The 16,689-nt window shown below is 45.1% G+C and overlaps 1 protein-coding gene across 1 annotated transcript; it reads right to left on the bottom strand.

Annotated features, from left to right (window-relative positions):
- Positions 1–2,287: 2,287 nt before the first annotated feature.
- On the bottom strand, positions 2,288–14,340 carry LOC138303977 (phosphoenolpyruvate carboxykinase, cytosolic [GTP]-like). The gene is made up of 10 exons (XM_069243588.1): positions 14,204–14,340; positions 12,020–12,293; positions 10,437–10,618; positions 8,564–8,767; positions 8,267–8,454; positions 7,241–7,403; positions 6,908–7,132; positions 6,660–6,791; positions 5,386–5,481; positions 2,288–3,562 (listed from the first exon to the last, which is right to left on the bottom strand). The coding sequence occupies exons 2-10, from the start codon at positions 12,241–12,243 to the stop codon at positions 3,108–3,110; spliced, it is 1,869 nt and encodes a 622-aa protein (XP_069099689.1). The 5' UTR covers positions 12,244–12,293; positions 14,204–14,340; the 3' UTR covers positions 2,288–3,107.
- Between the last annotated feature and the right edge of the window lie 2,349 nt (positions 14,341–16,689).

Raw genomic sequence — 16,689 nt, 5'->3', positions numbered from 1 at the left:
ATGTAAATAAAACATTGCTTTAGGGGTATATATTTAAAGGACTAATTGGACTCAAAAATAATATAAATTGAACAGTGGGTTTCTAGGGTAAGAAATAGAGACAGGGCACTTTTTTTGCTTCCTGTTAGTCAGGCTAGAGTTGTCTTTCTGTACCTTTGAAATCATTTGTCCCTTTCAGCATGGATGCACTAAAGGGTAAAGACTTAGGGGGTCATTCTAAGTCTGGCGGGCGGCGGAGGCCGCCCGCCAGACTTCCCCCTCCAAAATACCGCTCCGGGGTCGAAAGACCGCTGAGGGTATTTTGGGATTTGCCCTGGGCTGGCGGGCGACCGCCAAAAGGCCGCCCGCCAGCCCAGGGCAAATCATCCTTCCCACGAGGACGCCGGCTCAGAATTGAGCCGGCGGAGTGGGAAGGTGCGACGGGTGCAGTGGCACCCGTCGCGAATTTCGGTGTCTGCATAGCAGACACTGAAATACAAAGTGGGGCCCTCTTACGGGGGCCCCTGCAGTGCCCATGCCATTGGCATGGGCACTGCAGGGGCCCCCAGGGGCCCCGCGGCACCCCCTACCGCCATCCTGTTCCTGGCGGGAGACCCGCCAGGAACAGGATGGCGGTAGGGGGTGTCAGAATCCCCATGGCGGCGGAGCGCGCTCCGCTGCCATGGAGGATTCACAAGGGCAGCGGAAAACCGGCGGGAGACCGCCGGTTTTCCGCATCTGACCGCGGCCGAACCGCCACGGTCAGAATGCCCTGCGGGGCACCGCCGGCCTGTCGGCGGTGCTCTCGCTGACCCTGGCCCCGGCGGTCTCTGACCGCCGGGGTCAGAATGACCCCCTTAGTCAAATCAAACAGTGAGGTAAGCCAAGAGTCCAGGAAAGAGGGTCAAGAGAAGGAGGTGGCTCTCATCCCATGCAGTAGTAGAAGAGGTGGTTGAAAGTACTAGAACATTAGTTATGTTTCCAGGAGAAGAACAGAAGGGTGAGTAGTGGATGATGAGAGTGATGACCCCACACTTGGGTTCAGGAGGAACCCAGGACCGCAGTAGTTGGAAGAATTCTGCCTTTCCCTTAGTAATGTGCCCCAGTCCAATCAAATTATGGAGGAAATTAACACATTCCAGGAACTCTGGCTAGTAGCCTATTTCTCCTTCTTAAATTTACAAAGACTATGGCCCTCATTCTGACCCTGGCGGTCGGCGGAGAGACGGCGGTCGGACCGCGAACAGACCGGCGGTATTAAAAATGGCATTCTGACCGCGGCGGTCCCCGCCGCGACCGACCGCCACTTCTCCACTCCGACCGCCGCGGCGGTCATGACCGCGGGGCTGGAGTTTGCGCACTCCGGCCCGGCGGCCGTCCCAAGACCGCCAAGGGTATTATGACCCTGCCTACCGCCGCGGTTTCTTGCGGGCGGGAACCGCCGTGCGAACCATGGCGGTAAGCACTATCGGGGCCAGGGAATTCCTTCCCTGGCACTGATAGGGGTCTCCCCCACCCCCCACTACCCACCCGAGTCCTCCCCCCACACCCTCCACCCCCCTGCCACCCCCCAGAGGTGGTACGAACCCCCTCCCCACCCCCACCCCGACATGCACATACATGCACCCCGACATGCACACACCCCCAACATGCACATATACACACCCCCTACACACACATACACAACGGGGACACATACCCGCACACATACATGCCGACATGCACACCCGCCGAACTAAACACATTGCCCATAGGCACAGCAGCACTCCCCGCCCGCATGCACGCACTCACACACCCCCTCTACACACTCACACGCACACCCTCATGCACGCACACATCACACAACACCCCCCCACCCCCTCCCCTCACGGACGATCAACTTACCTTGTGCGTTGGTCCTCCGGGAGGCGACGGGAGCCATAGGGACGTGACCGCCAACAGAAGACCGCCAACAGAAGACCGCCACACAGAAATGTGGGTCGTAATTCTGGGGGCGGTGTTCTGCTGGCGTGGCGGTGGAGGTTGACCAGTCTCCACTTTCCCGCCGACCGCCAGTGTGGCTGCTGGCGGTATTCCGGCGGAACGCTCCCAGCGGTCGGAATACGCGCAGCGGCATACCGCCGCGGTCGGCGGTCTTTACCGCGGCGGTAACTCGGCGGTCTTGCGAAAAGACCGCCAAGGTCAGAATGAGGGCCTATGTTTCTACATAAAATTGATTACTACAAGGTCACCTAGATAGCCCAACTAAGACACACTGGGTTCTTGCAAAAAAATTCAAAAGAAGGGGAAAACATTTAAAGATTTGTTTAAAAATGTTTTAATCATTGCCACTGGGCAGTAGTGTAAAAATACTTAATTTAGACAGATATGACATGGACAATATTTTTAAATACACGTATGCATTGTGCATTCACTTTTCTTTAACTAAAACTTCGAAATGTCCATGAAATACATATATTAATATAAATACTTAAATGTTTTAAATACAAACATAGACATAAATCCATATATTTTCTTTGATCCATCACTGATGACCCATCTTCCATCTAGTCATGTGAATCATGGCTACATATAATAGTTACAGCAAATCTTTTGTAGACATTTGGCTATCCTGTTGTCATTTGCATAATTCACTTGTTTGCCGGTTTGTTTCATAATCCAGACTACAGTCACTGTGTCTAAATTCAATATCAATGGAAGATGTTGATAGGAGTTCATAAATCTAATGTTCCTCTTTGCGACTTTCACACACCTCTTATTCAGAAATCCCTGAGTTGAATCTGATTTACTGGTCAAATTGACCATTATAAGTGTTATTACATAACAGCTCAAGAATGCCCATTGATCCAAATGTTTAGAAAAATCTAACATATGCATAATATGTAGACAAATGTAAAGGATTATTCTAAACAGGATGATGCAACTTTAAAGCACAAAAATCTACCATTGTGCCACTTCTGGGCCTTGGCGCACTCGCTGAGTAATGCAATAAAATGCACACAGTATGCAGATCCCCATAAAATGGATATTAAGCCTGGGTATTAACATGCTACTCAGAGCGTTAAGTGTCTTTCTTATTGTAACATCTGTTTACGGAATGATTTATAAATCACTCTTTAACCAGCAGCTCACAGTTGTTTGATTCTGTTCTCAAGCTCGAGAAGCTCCCGCTCTATTTCATATGGAAGGTCAGCATTGACTTGTTCTTCAAAGTATTTCTTAATGTCTTCCACCTCTTCTTCCCAGAAGTCCCTGGACAAGTTGAAAAGCTGAGTCATATTAATATCTCCAAGACCTTTTAAGTTGAAGTCTGATGCAGTGGGCACATAACCGATGGCTGTGCGCTTGGCACACTCTTCGCCACTGATCCTTCTGAACATCCACTCCAGCACACGGGAGTTCTCACCATAGCCGGGCCAAAGGAAATTACCTTGTTCATCTTTGCGGAACCAGTTCACGTGGAAGATTTTGGGCAGTTTTGCTGAGGGGTAGTGCTCCATGCTCAACCAGTGGGCCAGGTAGCGTCCAAAGTTGTAACCAAAGAAAGGCCTCATGGCGAAAGGATCATGCATAATTACTTTGCCTGAAAGAACAAGGATTATTGGACATGTCAACTTTTGTCTAATAGTTAAAAGATTCACACTGAAGTTCAAAAAGGTCTTTTAAATAACATGTTCATTCAAAATGTGTTCATTCAAGCAGGGGGCTACTATAAGGGACAGGTGTCTGACCTATTAAGAAATTATAATATTTTTCTAAACAGTGGACTGCAATACTGCTGGAAAAGAATCAGGACAATCTCAGTATCTGAATTTAGAACATATGGGCTGATTATGAGCTCAGCGGTCTGACCGCCATAACTCCAATACATCGGGGGGAGGCAGCCATATTACAATGTTTCCGACGGGCTGAGCAGTAGAAAAAGTGCAGTCGCATTGTCCTTGGCTTCCTCAAGGAGCAGAGGCCAATGCCGTTGCACACATCACCCTCACAATGCGCTCTGTCTCCCAGATCAGATAGTGCGCATTGCGAGGGTACTGACATGGGGGCCCCTGCACTACCCCATGTGGCTCAACTCTGCATTTCCGCCACACTTTACATGGCGGGCACCCTGCCATGAGAAGGCTGGTGGAAAGAAAAGTGGTGACCAGCACGGCGCTGCCGAACTCAGAACCGCAGTGGCTGACCATGACTTTCACCATCTCCAACCCCTCTGGATCACTGATCCTGGCGATGACGGTGGTCAATTGGCGGACTGACTGTCAGGATCGTATTCTGGTGGTTTGACCGCCAGGACTGCAACAGTCGGACCTCCACCACGGGTTTGGTGGTCTTAGGACTAAAAAACTCATAATCAGGCCCAATATTCTTACTACGAACAGACTAGAAATGTAGCATGGCTGTCAGATCAGAGGGGTAGGGTGATATATTTTTTCCTATGTAATTCTCTCAAAAAAAGACAGAATTGAAAAATAATATTCTGGTGATTCTTGCCTGATGGAACAGCTTGATAAATGTACACAATGAATGACTTCCTCCCAGTTCTGAAAAGTACCATGGCGGATGCATTTCATAACGCAAATGATTTGCTGAGTTTGTTTTCTTAGAGTATCACTTAGATTTCTGGTCCCCTTTGCCTATACTGGAAAGTACAGCCCATATTCGATCTCAGTGGTTTTAACCAACCCTGTTCCATTTCCCTTATTTTATCCTCATTTTTCCTTTTCTTGTTCCTCCTCTTTTCCTCCCATGTGTGTTTCTTCTATGGAGGTTTAGGTAGAAAAACAGAGGCATCCCTCATAAATCCACCCACTTTCCATTATACCATGATTCATCTTCCCCTTTTCCACCTTTCTATGATTCTTACTCCTATTGCTTTTTCTGAATATTCTTCCCAGTTCCCTTCTTATTAACCTGTAAACAAAACATCCATATCTCTACCACGCTCTCTTATGATTTCCCTACGTTTATCCTTCATGAACTCCCTAGCCTCATTTCTGCGTTTCTCAAAACGGCAGTCCCGGTAGACATAGAAATCAGACTGCTTTGATTCTATTTATTTTCTTATCACTCATTCCTATTTAGCTTATCTCAGCTGTTAATGGTTTACCTAATTTAACTTACAATTCATTTATTTTTAGGAATGAAAATATGTATTTCTCAGTTACCTTTCTTTTGTTTCCCCCCTTGAGATCAGGGAACTGATAGCAGAATGTTTTGTTTCATTATTCATACGTTCTTTAGGTTGCACATTTACTTTTTGACAACTCTGCTTCTGGTCAATTTGATGCTCATCATATTGACACTACATGTTATGTGTTCGTCAGATTGACTTTCATTGACATTGACTTTCTCCAGATGCATGAATTTCCTTGTATTACAATGTGCAATAGAATTTTCAATTACCTTTGTGCTCTGCGGCTGCTGTGGACTCAGATCTCATGGCTGCCCCCACAAACACTCCGTGCTGCCAGTTCAGCGCTTCATAGACCAAAGGCACACCTGCAGATCAGAGGAGGCATATTCAGAAAGTTATATGAGCCCCACAATGTCACTCTTGCTTTGTATTTCGCACATACAGCACCGAGTCCATGCCTCTTGTTACGTCCAGAGGATCATTTTTAGGTTACTGCATCTTATTGAGATGGTCCCTATCTAGCATCGACATGCTCCTAATGTAGTTTCAGGGCACCGCAACAAGCCAAAAGGATTTAATTTAACAAGTGTAGGTCACACAGACATGGATTTGGGAGATACGTTAGGCCTCAACATTAGAAAAACAAGAAAGGTATTGTGTGGTATTGTGAAAGTGAGCTCATTTACTTCTGTTTACCCTAGAGGATAATGGGACATTTTCCTGCACGCAGGATAGAATCAACTTCTGCCTCCGCTCGATGTAGTTCTATGGCAAGGCAAGATGAGGCAATCACATAAAGGTCCACCAGTAGGAGACAGTTGGTGCCCAAGACAAGCCAAAAAGGTTGCATGGCAGCCAAAATCCATTTATGGGTCCTTACAATACCGAGAGTTCTGTATAAGCTGACCTAGGGGTGCCACATGAGGTTTATAATGGGTGATGGTGCTTTTCAGGGGCTTGGCATTAACAATTGGCTTGCATAGTTTAAGACACTTTGTTGAAAATAAAAGGAATGCGATTTGGAAATGGCTATCTCAGACTATTGATACAGAGGTCAGGTGTCTGTATGTGCGTTTTCTAAAAGCCCTACATGTAGAGTAACCAAGGTGGGTCTTTTAGAGACACTTGCTTATACTGAAATCCCTGGCTTACTGTTTGGGTCCGTCAGCCTCTGGTTGAAGAGGGCAACCTTGGCAAGAGAAATTAGAAAGGCCTACAGCAGTTTGAGGAGAGTAATCATAGTGCAGGATCAAAGACAGAGCTGGTGACAAACGTAGACTCTCAGTTAATATAGTCCTTGTATTCCCCCAAAGATACTTGTATAAGGAAACCCTACTTTTATATGCTGTAAATTGGGAGGTGTATAATGTTAACTATAAGCAGCAAATCATGTTCTACATGGTCTGCCACAGGGTTGTTTTACAACCCATTTCACCTGAAGATTTAATAGACTTACATTTGAATAAAGCTTTTTTTAAAGCCAAATGACAATAAAGTCTACTCTACAGTGTTAGTCCTGCATGATTGTTTCCCCATTTATTACCTTTGGGCCTTCGTCCTCCAAAAATGATGCCCTCTATGGGCACACCCTCAGGAGATTCCCATGCTGAATCAATGATTGGACACTGGCTGGCAGGAGTGCAGAAACGGGAATTGGGATGGGCACAAGGCTCATCTGGAAGGGAAGAGCAGATATGAGAAGATGTAAGAACTGCGGATCAAGTCTGAACAGATGGAATTGATTGAGAATATGTATGGAACAATCAATAACACTGGTATGCCCTTTCTTACCACTTTCCAGTGACCATTCTTTGTTCTTCCAAGATGTCAGAGTCACACCAGGTTCTAGGATATCTCCTATGCCCTCCCAGTAAATGCCTCCATCACTGGTCTCCCCAACATTGGTGAAGATTGTGTTTTTCTCAATAGTTTTCATTGCATTCGGGTTTGTCTTCACTGATGTTCCAGGAGCGACACCAAAAAATCCATTCTCTGGATTAATAGCCCTGAGGCGACCTGCAACACAATGAAATGAGTGATTAGAAAAGAAAGAAAGACTTGCACAATGTGGTGCATGACTCAAAGCACATCCCAAAAGGTTAACTTTAGATACAGGTACGTCACCTTGGTCATCAAACTTCATCCATGCAATGTCATCTCCTACACACTCAATTTTCCATCCAGGCAGTGTTGGATTCATCATGGCCAAGTTGGTTTTCCCACAGGCACTAGGGAAGGCGGCTGCAAAGTATTTCTTCTCACCTACTGGATTTGTAATGCCCAGTATCTGTGGAAGATAAGGGTGTGTTGGCTTACTGTAATGTTTGTAATGTATTGATGCACCTAATGGAGAACAGTTCATCAACACAGAAGGTTTTTGTCCATATTTCCCACTTATTGGACACAAAATGTAAACATTATAAATGTCCCTGAATGCTAAACCTGCTACACACACATAAAACTGAATGTCCATGTTTTTAGACACACATACCATTCATGTTTAGAGTGTTTAGACATTTTAAATGTCCCACCGAATTAAAAGGTGTTCAAAGATGGACAACGTGGTGGTACTTGTGTTTTTGGTGCTGCTCCACAATTTTCTGCTCTGTTTCTCTCTACTCCAAGCATATTCTATTTATATTGCCTCACCCGCATGTTCTTTTTTATGCCTTCAAAATTTCCTGTGCTTCCAATTTCCTGTTTGGGTTCTGCCCTCCTTGTATCTTATATTGCGCAACCGACAGCATGCCCTGCCCCACACTCAACATTTCTATTGCTTACTTCAGATTCTTTTTATCTTTATCACTTTGCATGCTTCGGTTATGCATTTATAAACATGCTATCACGTGTACGTATTTTACCAACAATACAAATAGACATATTCTTAGCCTATGCTTATTGTGCTTGTAGTTCCAACCATGAAGACTTTCGGTCATAATTTCTAAACATTGTTCGAGCCACCCTTATAATATGCATAGGACTATAATTGTTGGCATTGGATTTGTGATGTATTTTGTGACCTGATTTCTTTATGGATTTGTGTTACTTCACGAATTTCATAACAACTGGTGGAAAACAAAAAAAGGAATTATAGGAATAATTTCTTATTGGCAGTTTTAGTGTATTAGTGTTGATATAACCATCACTTACCAGCATGTGTTCGGCCAGCCATCCCTCCTCCTTGGCAATTCTGCTGGCGATCCTCAGTGCAAAGCACTTTTTCCCCAGCAAGGAGTTTCCGCCGTAGCCGCTGCCGAAGGACACGATCTCCCTACGTTCCGGAATGTGTGCGATGAGGGTCAGATCCGGGTTACAGGGCCAGTTGTTCACCAAGGGTTCTGTAGACACACAAGAAGATGCATTACTAATGAGCATGGAATCACGGGCCAGATGACAGCTTAGGGATGGATGGAAGGTAATGACCACAAGACCACGTCACCAACATACTTTTCAGTGGTAAGGGGCAGCCAACCGAATGGAGGCATTTCACGAACTCGCCGCTGCCCAGGGCTCTCAGGACGTCGGTGCCCATCCGGGTCATGATCCTCATGCTGGCCACGACGTAGGGCGAATCTGTCAACTCAATCCCAATCTTGGACAGGGGTGACCCAATGGGACCCATACTGAAAGGGATGACGTACATGGTGCGACCTATGAAAGAAAGCGGGTTCGGAATGAAAGAAGGTTGCCACAGGAGTAACATTGTGTAAAAAATATATTTCCGTACGGGAACATCTTCATGGCTGCATTGCAAAGACCTATGACCCCATGAGCAGAGCGCTTTTGCCCAAGATCAAATATACAATAATTGTGAAACACTGCAATTAATCAAAATGACTGTATTTTTTAAATTTGATGTCGAGAACTATCAAAAGGTAGAAAGATAGCTACACTATTGGGGAGGAGGAAATTCCTAGAATTATATTTCTTTAGTGACCATTTTCGTAATAATCCTGACTTTCGACCCTCAACCTTCCATCAAAGCAGACCAAATGCATGTTTGTTTGAGCGATATGGCTCATGTGTGATGATTCTCGTGCCAATTAACAATCATTTTTTAAATATAACGTTACCTCTATAATTTATTTTCCATATTCCACCGTATTTTTTCTGTGTCTTTTTATTGTGGCTTTATTGCAAACGTTATTTAGGGAGCAGAGTCGCGGTCAACATTACAGCACTAATATGGCGCACCAGTGGATGTGATTTACTGCTGAATTTCATGAGTAAGTTTGGAGTACACTTGGCATACTCACTCCTGCAAATCAGGTGTACAATAAGAGAAGGTCACCGTAAATTATCTATTAATCGTTCCCATTAACCCCATCTCCCGCCTTTAAGTTTCTCTGCTCTGCTCCTTTCCTCTGTGCCAGTTAATCGAGCAATACGATTTGCTCATACTTTAAACACGTTAATTGGTCAATAGACAGATGTATTGATCGAGCCATTTCTGTAGACAAAGACGATCAAAAGCATTACTTGTTTGCTCCCTGGGCAAACTGTAAGTGCAACCTATATTGCCAAAAAAGGAACCCCCCCCCCACCCCACACACACACTTTTTGTTGAGAAAGAACATTTTCAATCTGACATAAAATTTTAATTTTTGAAAGCTCTCGAGATGTAAACAGAAAAGGAGAAATACTTCATAATGAATTCACAAATCTGAATGTAGGCAACTGAGTAGGGTAACCACCTCGCTGAAGGCAACTATACCCGGGACTCACGTTTTCACATACAAATCATTGATTCCGTGTGTGGTAGTCTAATAAATTAGTGTAAAGCAGAACAAGACTACAACACCCAGAATGCATTAGGATATCACAGAAAAGTGTAGGACTGGAAATAGTGCCGTTAACGACCAGGAGGGAGGTGGTCATTTTATGATCAACTGAGAGGTTTTGTGCGAATTCGCAACTTGTACTTGTGATTTTTACTCATAGAGACTCAGCTCCATTAACTATCGTCATATTTAAATTGTACATAAACATAGGTGTACAACATACATCAGTCTTCTTGCAACATTTGTGTACCTTTAATACGTATGGCAAACGGTTGCACTTCAAAGTTAATCAAACTGATAAGGTATTGGGAGCAAATAATTGGCACTCAGTCGAAGATCTCGGATGAAAATGCTGACTAAGCAGATAGTTAGGCGAGACATAAACAGCAAGCGAGAGTGAGAAAACGTATCCCCCCCCCCCCATCACCTTTTTGTGTGAACATACCTGATTGCTGTACAAACCCGCAAGATGATATCTATACAAAGAGCAAAACAGGTGAACACTTGATAGTCATTGTCGGGTTCTGTCCGACCCTCACCTTTCATACATCCCGGAAACCTGGCCTTAAACGCCTTGTCGAAGTCGTCCTCGGACATCCAGCGCCCCAGCTGGCTGGTTCCGGTCTTGGAGGTGGGCACGGTGTCCCTCTGCTCTTGAGTAACGATGACCGTCCGGCTTTCGATTCGGGCCACATCCCTGGGGTCGGTGAGCGCCAGCCAGCTGTGGAAAGAGATGACGCAGTGTGTCAGGACTCAGAAAAATACCGGGCAGCTGTCCAGCCTCAGTGTGCTGCAAGGTTCGCTCGAGACAACTCGAACAGAGCGCGCCAGGGATTGCCGTGAAATGTGTTTGTATTGCAGTGCAATCGAAAGATTATGGAATATTTTCAAATTTCTATGGTTTTATTCCAGATGGTGCAATGTGTTAGTAAGAGTTTGAATTTCTACCACCCTTCTTTTATCTACTGATGGTTTCGTGCCTTTGAGATCCACCTTAATATCCACCAATCACCATTAAATGTCGGTAGCCCGTATTCTGGTAGTGGGCCACCGTGTGTTGTGGGAAGACCTTGTTCACAACAAGCCACCCATCTGAGCCCAAATTGAAATAATTCGGTGTAGTAAGACAGGATAAGATTGGAGCAGGTATGACTGTCATGGACACCTAATAGCAGCAATGGTTCAGCAGGTGCAGTGGCACCTGGGCCCACTGAGCACAGTCATTGCTGTATATGACTACAGGAAGAGGGGGCATTTTTCTTGTTCGAATTTAGGATTATGGCACACTTCCTACAACTCGGCCTCGAACACTTTCCCTGCTATTATACAGTAAGGAAAAACGTTCTTTGTAGTGCGCAAAAGACACAGTTATTTGGCTGACATACAACTACCCCTCGGCGAGCCAACCCATTGTTTCCATAAGCCGACTTTGAGGCACTCTGAAGATATCAGCCATGAAAACCTGTACATTTGTGTAGCTCTTGCCAAAACCTACGTCCAAGCAGCAAGCCAAGGGTTTGAATTATCATAGAAAACAATCCATGTGTCTTCTTTCTGATGCCAATAAATTGATTATTGTCGCAGTAAGTGATTACAGTACTTGTTAATTATTGTGCTAGGAAACACCAAGCGCTACATAAAACAAGCTTTAGTTATAACTTATTTGGTGCACGTTGAACACTGTCGTACAAGTGCTGATGCTTGGTTTATAAATTTACCAAGTTGTGCATGTGCCCATCAAGAAATTGTTTCTACCCCATCGGTCAACAGATATCGCTAACAGCATCAATCGAGGTAGTAATACCAACTTATTTTCTAAAACAAAGTGAAAGACTGAATAATAACCCAGTCACAGAAAGGGAAGCAGGTATGTTTTTCCAACTATGCAAACAGTAAATGATGGAGGGAGGACACGAGTAAACAAGTGATTTAGTATCCATCCATTAAACTCCATCCTACTAGGCCGTGTCTAGGTGTCAGGAATGGGACTGTGAGATGACAGAGCTTGTGAGATAAATATGCGTTTGGGAAATACAGACCACCCACATGATCACCCCACCACGGCAGACTACCCACCACTGCACTCATTGCTTCCCAGACACAGAGGAGTTTCTTCACTCACCAGTTCTCATACTTGGTCAGCCTCTTCACCATGCCGCTCTCCTCCATGAGCACCAGGATCCTCTCGTTCTCCTCCTCTGACCCGTCACAGATATGGATGCTCTCTGGCTGGCACACCTTAGCGTTGCCCACCACAAAGGCTCTAACGTCTGGGCTCAGGCTGTTAAGGTCCCCCTGGACCATCTTGCTGGTGATCTTCAGCTCATTCTGCAGCAGGGGCGCCATCCTAGGAGAGACCGAAGGGTGTCTCAGTGACTGGAGAATCTGAAGGTAAGCTATAAGGGAAGAGATGATATACTCAACAACTTCTCCATAAATAATGATTATTAATTGTTTACCAATGACCTACACTAATCTCTTCTAATTACTGGAAGTCAATGTTTTATGTGTCTAACTCTGTTCAAATCAAAAATTCATATAAATATGTATTTGGCGGATGCTAACCCTGCTGGCATGATACACAGAAGCACTCTATTGACTAATCATTCTGTAATACGCAATTTACAAGTGCGGGTTGTATCACCAACCAACATAAATGCTTGAAGCCTTTGGGCAATAAATGAATCTTAATTCAGTATGATCCCTAGATTTCTTGGTAATTTTACATTTACGTTCTGCAATTTAAGCAGATTCTCATGCCCATTCAGGTGTTCTAACCATCCAGATGGGGCCCTGGCCTTTCAATACTATGTGACAATCTGAGTCTGATGGTGGACTGCTGGTCTTTGGGGCCTGTGAGCAGCACTACCAACTAGGTCAGTGGCTGCGCAGCCTTGGCCGTCCTTCTGCTATGAATTCCCTACCACCCGGCGGTTACCACGGATCACTCCAATGTCTTCACTGCCATCAATCAGGAAGTGTCTGAAGCCAGCCCTATATTTCTACTACCTGTGCACAATCGCTGCAGCGGAAATGTCTGCATGTAAAGGAATTATTTAGAGTAAGTACACCAGTCTGCTTTTTGCTCCCTATAGCAGTACGTCCTGTCTACAATTCTCTTCTTCTGCCTAGGAAACAGTTGTTGCTCACCTAATTTAAATGAAAGTGCCTTCATTCCTATATTTCCATCTCATTTTATCTCTACCCTGCCATGTGCTGTTGAGTGGGGACCCCCACGGAGGAACGGTGAATAGTCCCTCTAATGTTGGCTGTGGAACTTTAAGGGTGAGGTAAACTTCCCTTCTGACCCACTAGATCATTGTGTGATCTGAGCAAAATGCATTATCTTCCTGAGTAGCAGATCTTTTTTCTGCCTATAATGGGATTTTATGGAAATAGGCTAAGCCTCCCCGATAAGACCTATTTTAAAACTGTATCTGCATGTTTATCAGCCCTGTCTGTCTTGCTATTTAAATTATCACATTTTGATGACATATTGTGAAATCAAGTCCGGATTGAAGTTTAAAGCAAATAACTAAGGATTAGTATACAAAGCCATGAGAAATCATTGAAAAATATAGAAGACTGTACACAGTACAAAGAAGAAAACGAAAATAAAAGAACAAATAAAGAATACAAAACATATACCAATCATTTGGACCTACCATTCTGAATATATTGACATACACGTGCAATAAGACATCAGAATGTCCCCAAAAGAACTGCCCTAAGAATATTTTCACTGCCCCCCTTAAAGCAAATCTACTTGCCGTCCCCAAGAAGATTTAGCACATATATTGGTGAGTGGGTCAAAATCCCACCGAGGACTTCTGTGTCCAGCCGCCGGGTTGGCTCATCCTTTTATAAATCCCCAGTTCAGTAAAATGGGTACCAGTGAGGTGGGTGTTAAAACTACGAGCGACAATTCAGCTAGTGGTGTGAACTACATCAATTGTATACTATATTTCTGAAATGAAACTTTTGATGATGATATGAGGAGCGCAAAAAGCATTTCACCAATGCTAATTGAAAAATATGGACGGATGCAACAACGTGCCTGCAAGTTTCATTAATCGGACATGTGAGACATGTGCATACAGATGCAACCCGTAAGGACAAACCCTGTAGCAATCACGTGACATCTGTAGACAATATTAGACCCATTTTCTGGAAAGCTCCTTCAATACATTTGTATAAGATAATGAAGACATACAGACAACAAGATGGAGAGCCCATACAATTAGCCTGTTAAAGCGATCACAGAGGAAACGTCAACGATGAAGCAAACTTTCTTGATGGTACTTACTATTCCCTTAAATAAGGATGAAGAATGAAATAACTGTGCTGCCTGTTTCTTGGCTGGAAAACTTCTTCAAGATTTGGTTGGGTCTTTTCTGGATTCTTGGAGTCTTTCTTGATTCTCGGAGTTCTTCTTTCGCTCTTGAAGTCGTGTTTTTTGAAGATGCTCCGGATGCCTTAAATAGCAGTTGGTGGTGAGAACCCCTCCCGTTACTACAGGTGAGGGGAGGAGGCCGGTCTCCTACGTCATACGGTGTATGCCCCGCCCCATGGATCTTGGCCAAAAACAAGTGTCATCAGACGTCGTTTGCAAAAAAGTAAATCCCTCAAGCGGGTAATGATTGATCGAATTACTGACTGCAGTCCAGTTTGTGCCTTTTTCTGCTGGCCGTCGCACAAAATTAGATGCTTGCACAACCTGTTGTGCATTTGGCCTTTGACCCGCGCGACTTCTGATGAAAGAAGGCTCGCCTATTTCTGCACTGCCGGTAGGATCCGGAGCTGATAACAACCAGACTTGGTTGATTGCCGCCACCAGTACGTCATTGCGCATACCAGAGCAGCATATTAGCGCATGCGCAGGAAGGGGCTCGGTGCTTGTACCTTGGGGGCTCGACTCGAGCGTGTTTGCTCACCTTGTACCTGTTCCTGAACTCAGGATAAAGTACAGTGTGTTGCTGAAAGAAACAGAAAGGTGACCTCTCAGCAATTTCAAAGTGCAGGTAGGCCTCAAGCAGAGCCGAATCAATTGGTTCAGCAGGTACAGTGGAACCAGAGGCCGGAGTGGCCCACGGCACCCTGCTTATTCCTGCATTTTAAAATTTAAACAGAAGACAGGGTGTCCATTTCCTTCCTTTCACTAAGACCCTTGACACACAGGTCATGCCAGTGTTATGAGGATGAGCACAAGAACAATGGAAGCGCATATGTGCAGGTTAGTGAAACTGTGCAGCAGAATAGTGCATGCAAGCACTTTGCCTTTTTATTAGTCGATGGGGATGGTTCCGAAATTTCAGGGGTTAATTGTCGAACAGTACTGCCTTATGATTTAAATCCTAAGCCTTTCTCTCACGAAAGACCTTTCATCAGTTCACTTTATCAGACAATATCCTAGTAGGAACTGGGTTTAGGAACTACGAATCTGAGAATGAATTGCCTGAGTGATTCTGGTCGATCTTCATAGACCCTTCAACTGCAAACCAAGTATGTGACTTACTCTTCCCCAGTCCTACAAGCCTTCCAGAGGCGAGCCTAACATGTTATTCACGGTCTATCTATTGTGCTGTATTCTTGGAGGTGAACTTGACATATAACCAGTGCTTAATTTGTGCTTATTGTTTCCAGTGCTGAGCACAGGCACTGATTTTTGCGGGGCGGTGCTTATTCTACTGCCTCAACCATTAGCTGTGAGCAAAAGACACATTTGGGAATGACGGAGGAAGAGAAAAACAAAAAAGCCTCACAATGGGGGAAAGCAGAAAGCTGTAAGAGTGAGCTGAAGGGGCAGGGAGTGGCTGTAACTGGATTAAAGAGGCCCGACATGGCTTCAGGGTTACGCTGCCTCAGTGTCAGTGTTCGCACATTTAACTGTAGCAGCCGCGTGTTTCAGAGGAGAGCTCTGAGCACCGGCACATTTTTATTTACAAATTAAGCACTGCATATAACAGACTCCACGCCAGCTCGTATACTTTCACGTCACTCTTGATATGTCAAGTTTTGTGCTGATCCGACAAGGCTGGCAAAGTTAAAGTGGGTAGAGTGGTGCAAACAATGCACATAATGAGTGACTTTTGCACTGTTTGACGAATCTGCATGAAGCTTTGCAGTCCGTTAGGAAGGTAAGTCCAGTGATTGGATATCAAGTTGTTGAAGCGAAGCAAAAATAGGGTGGGGAAGCAATAGAACCCTGACCTTTCGGCCGGAACTCGCTCCCCTGCGCCGACAGCTCCACCCTGCTGCAATGCCTCTCCCCATCCCCGCCCACACGACCGATCGCGAGTTCGAAGCCCCCCCCTCTTCCCTGGTGTCCAGCGTCGCTGGTAAGTGCCCACCCAGTGCTCTGTGCCTCTGCTATTTGTGCCGTCCCACTGCTCTCTGTCCGATCCCTCCACCGTCTATTTTCCGCTTTGCTCTGCCATTCTCGGCGTCTCTGTGCCTCTATTTGTGCACTTTCCCATTGATCCTGCACTTTCTGTCTTCCGCTTTGCACTGCCATTCTCGGCGTCTCTGTGCCTTTATTTTTGCGCTTTTCCATTTGATCCTGCACTTTCTGTCGCCCACTTTACTCTGCTATTCTTTGCATCTCTGTTTGTTGTGACTGTGCCCTCCCACTGTTTCTGATTTCATCCTTCTACCCTCCTGTATCCTCTTACCTTCCGTTGCTCTTTTGTGTATTATTTCGTGTACTTTCCGCCTTTTCCCACTGTTTCTACCTCGCCGGGCCATCTCAACCCTTGTGCGATCCCCCTGCTCTGTTTACTCCCGCCCCCATTC

The sequence above is a fragment of the Pleurodeles waltl genome, chromosome 7 (genome assembly GCF_031143425.1).
Source record: "Pleurodeles waltl isolate 20211129_DDA chromosome 7, aPleWal1.hap1.20221129, whole genome shotgun sequence".
Classification (NCBI taxonomy): Eukaryota; Metazoa; Chordata; class Amphibia; order Caudata; family Salamandridae; genus Pleurodeles; species Pleurodeles waltl.
The sequence above is the reverse complement of the archived record's forward strand: the minus strand, read 5'-3'. Positions and strand labels throughout refer to the sequence as shown.

What these genes read in the sequence shown, in the direction of transcription:
- LOC138303977 (XM_069243588.1), bottom strand. Translation starts at nt 12,243, where the DNA reads ATGGCGCCCCTGCTGCAGAATGAGCTGAAGATCACCAGCAAGATGGTC. An exon ending in CTGCCCCTTACCACTGAAAA is followed by an intron (nt 8,455 to 8,563) that starts GTATGTTGGTGA and finishes GTGTGTCTACAG; the next exon opens with AACCCTTGGTGAACAACTGG. An exon ending in TGGAGGACGAAGGCCCAAAG is followed by an intron (nt 5,482 to 6,659) that starts GTAATAAATGGG and finishes TCTGATCTGCAG; the next exon opens with GTGTGCCTTTGGTCTATGAA.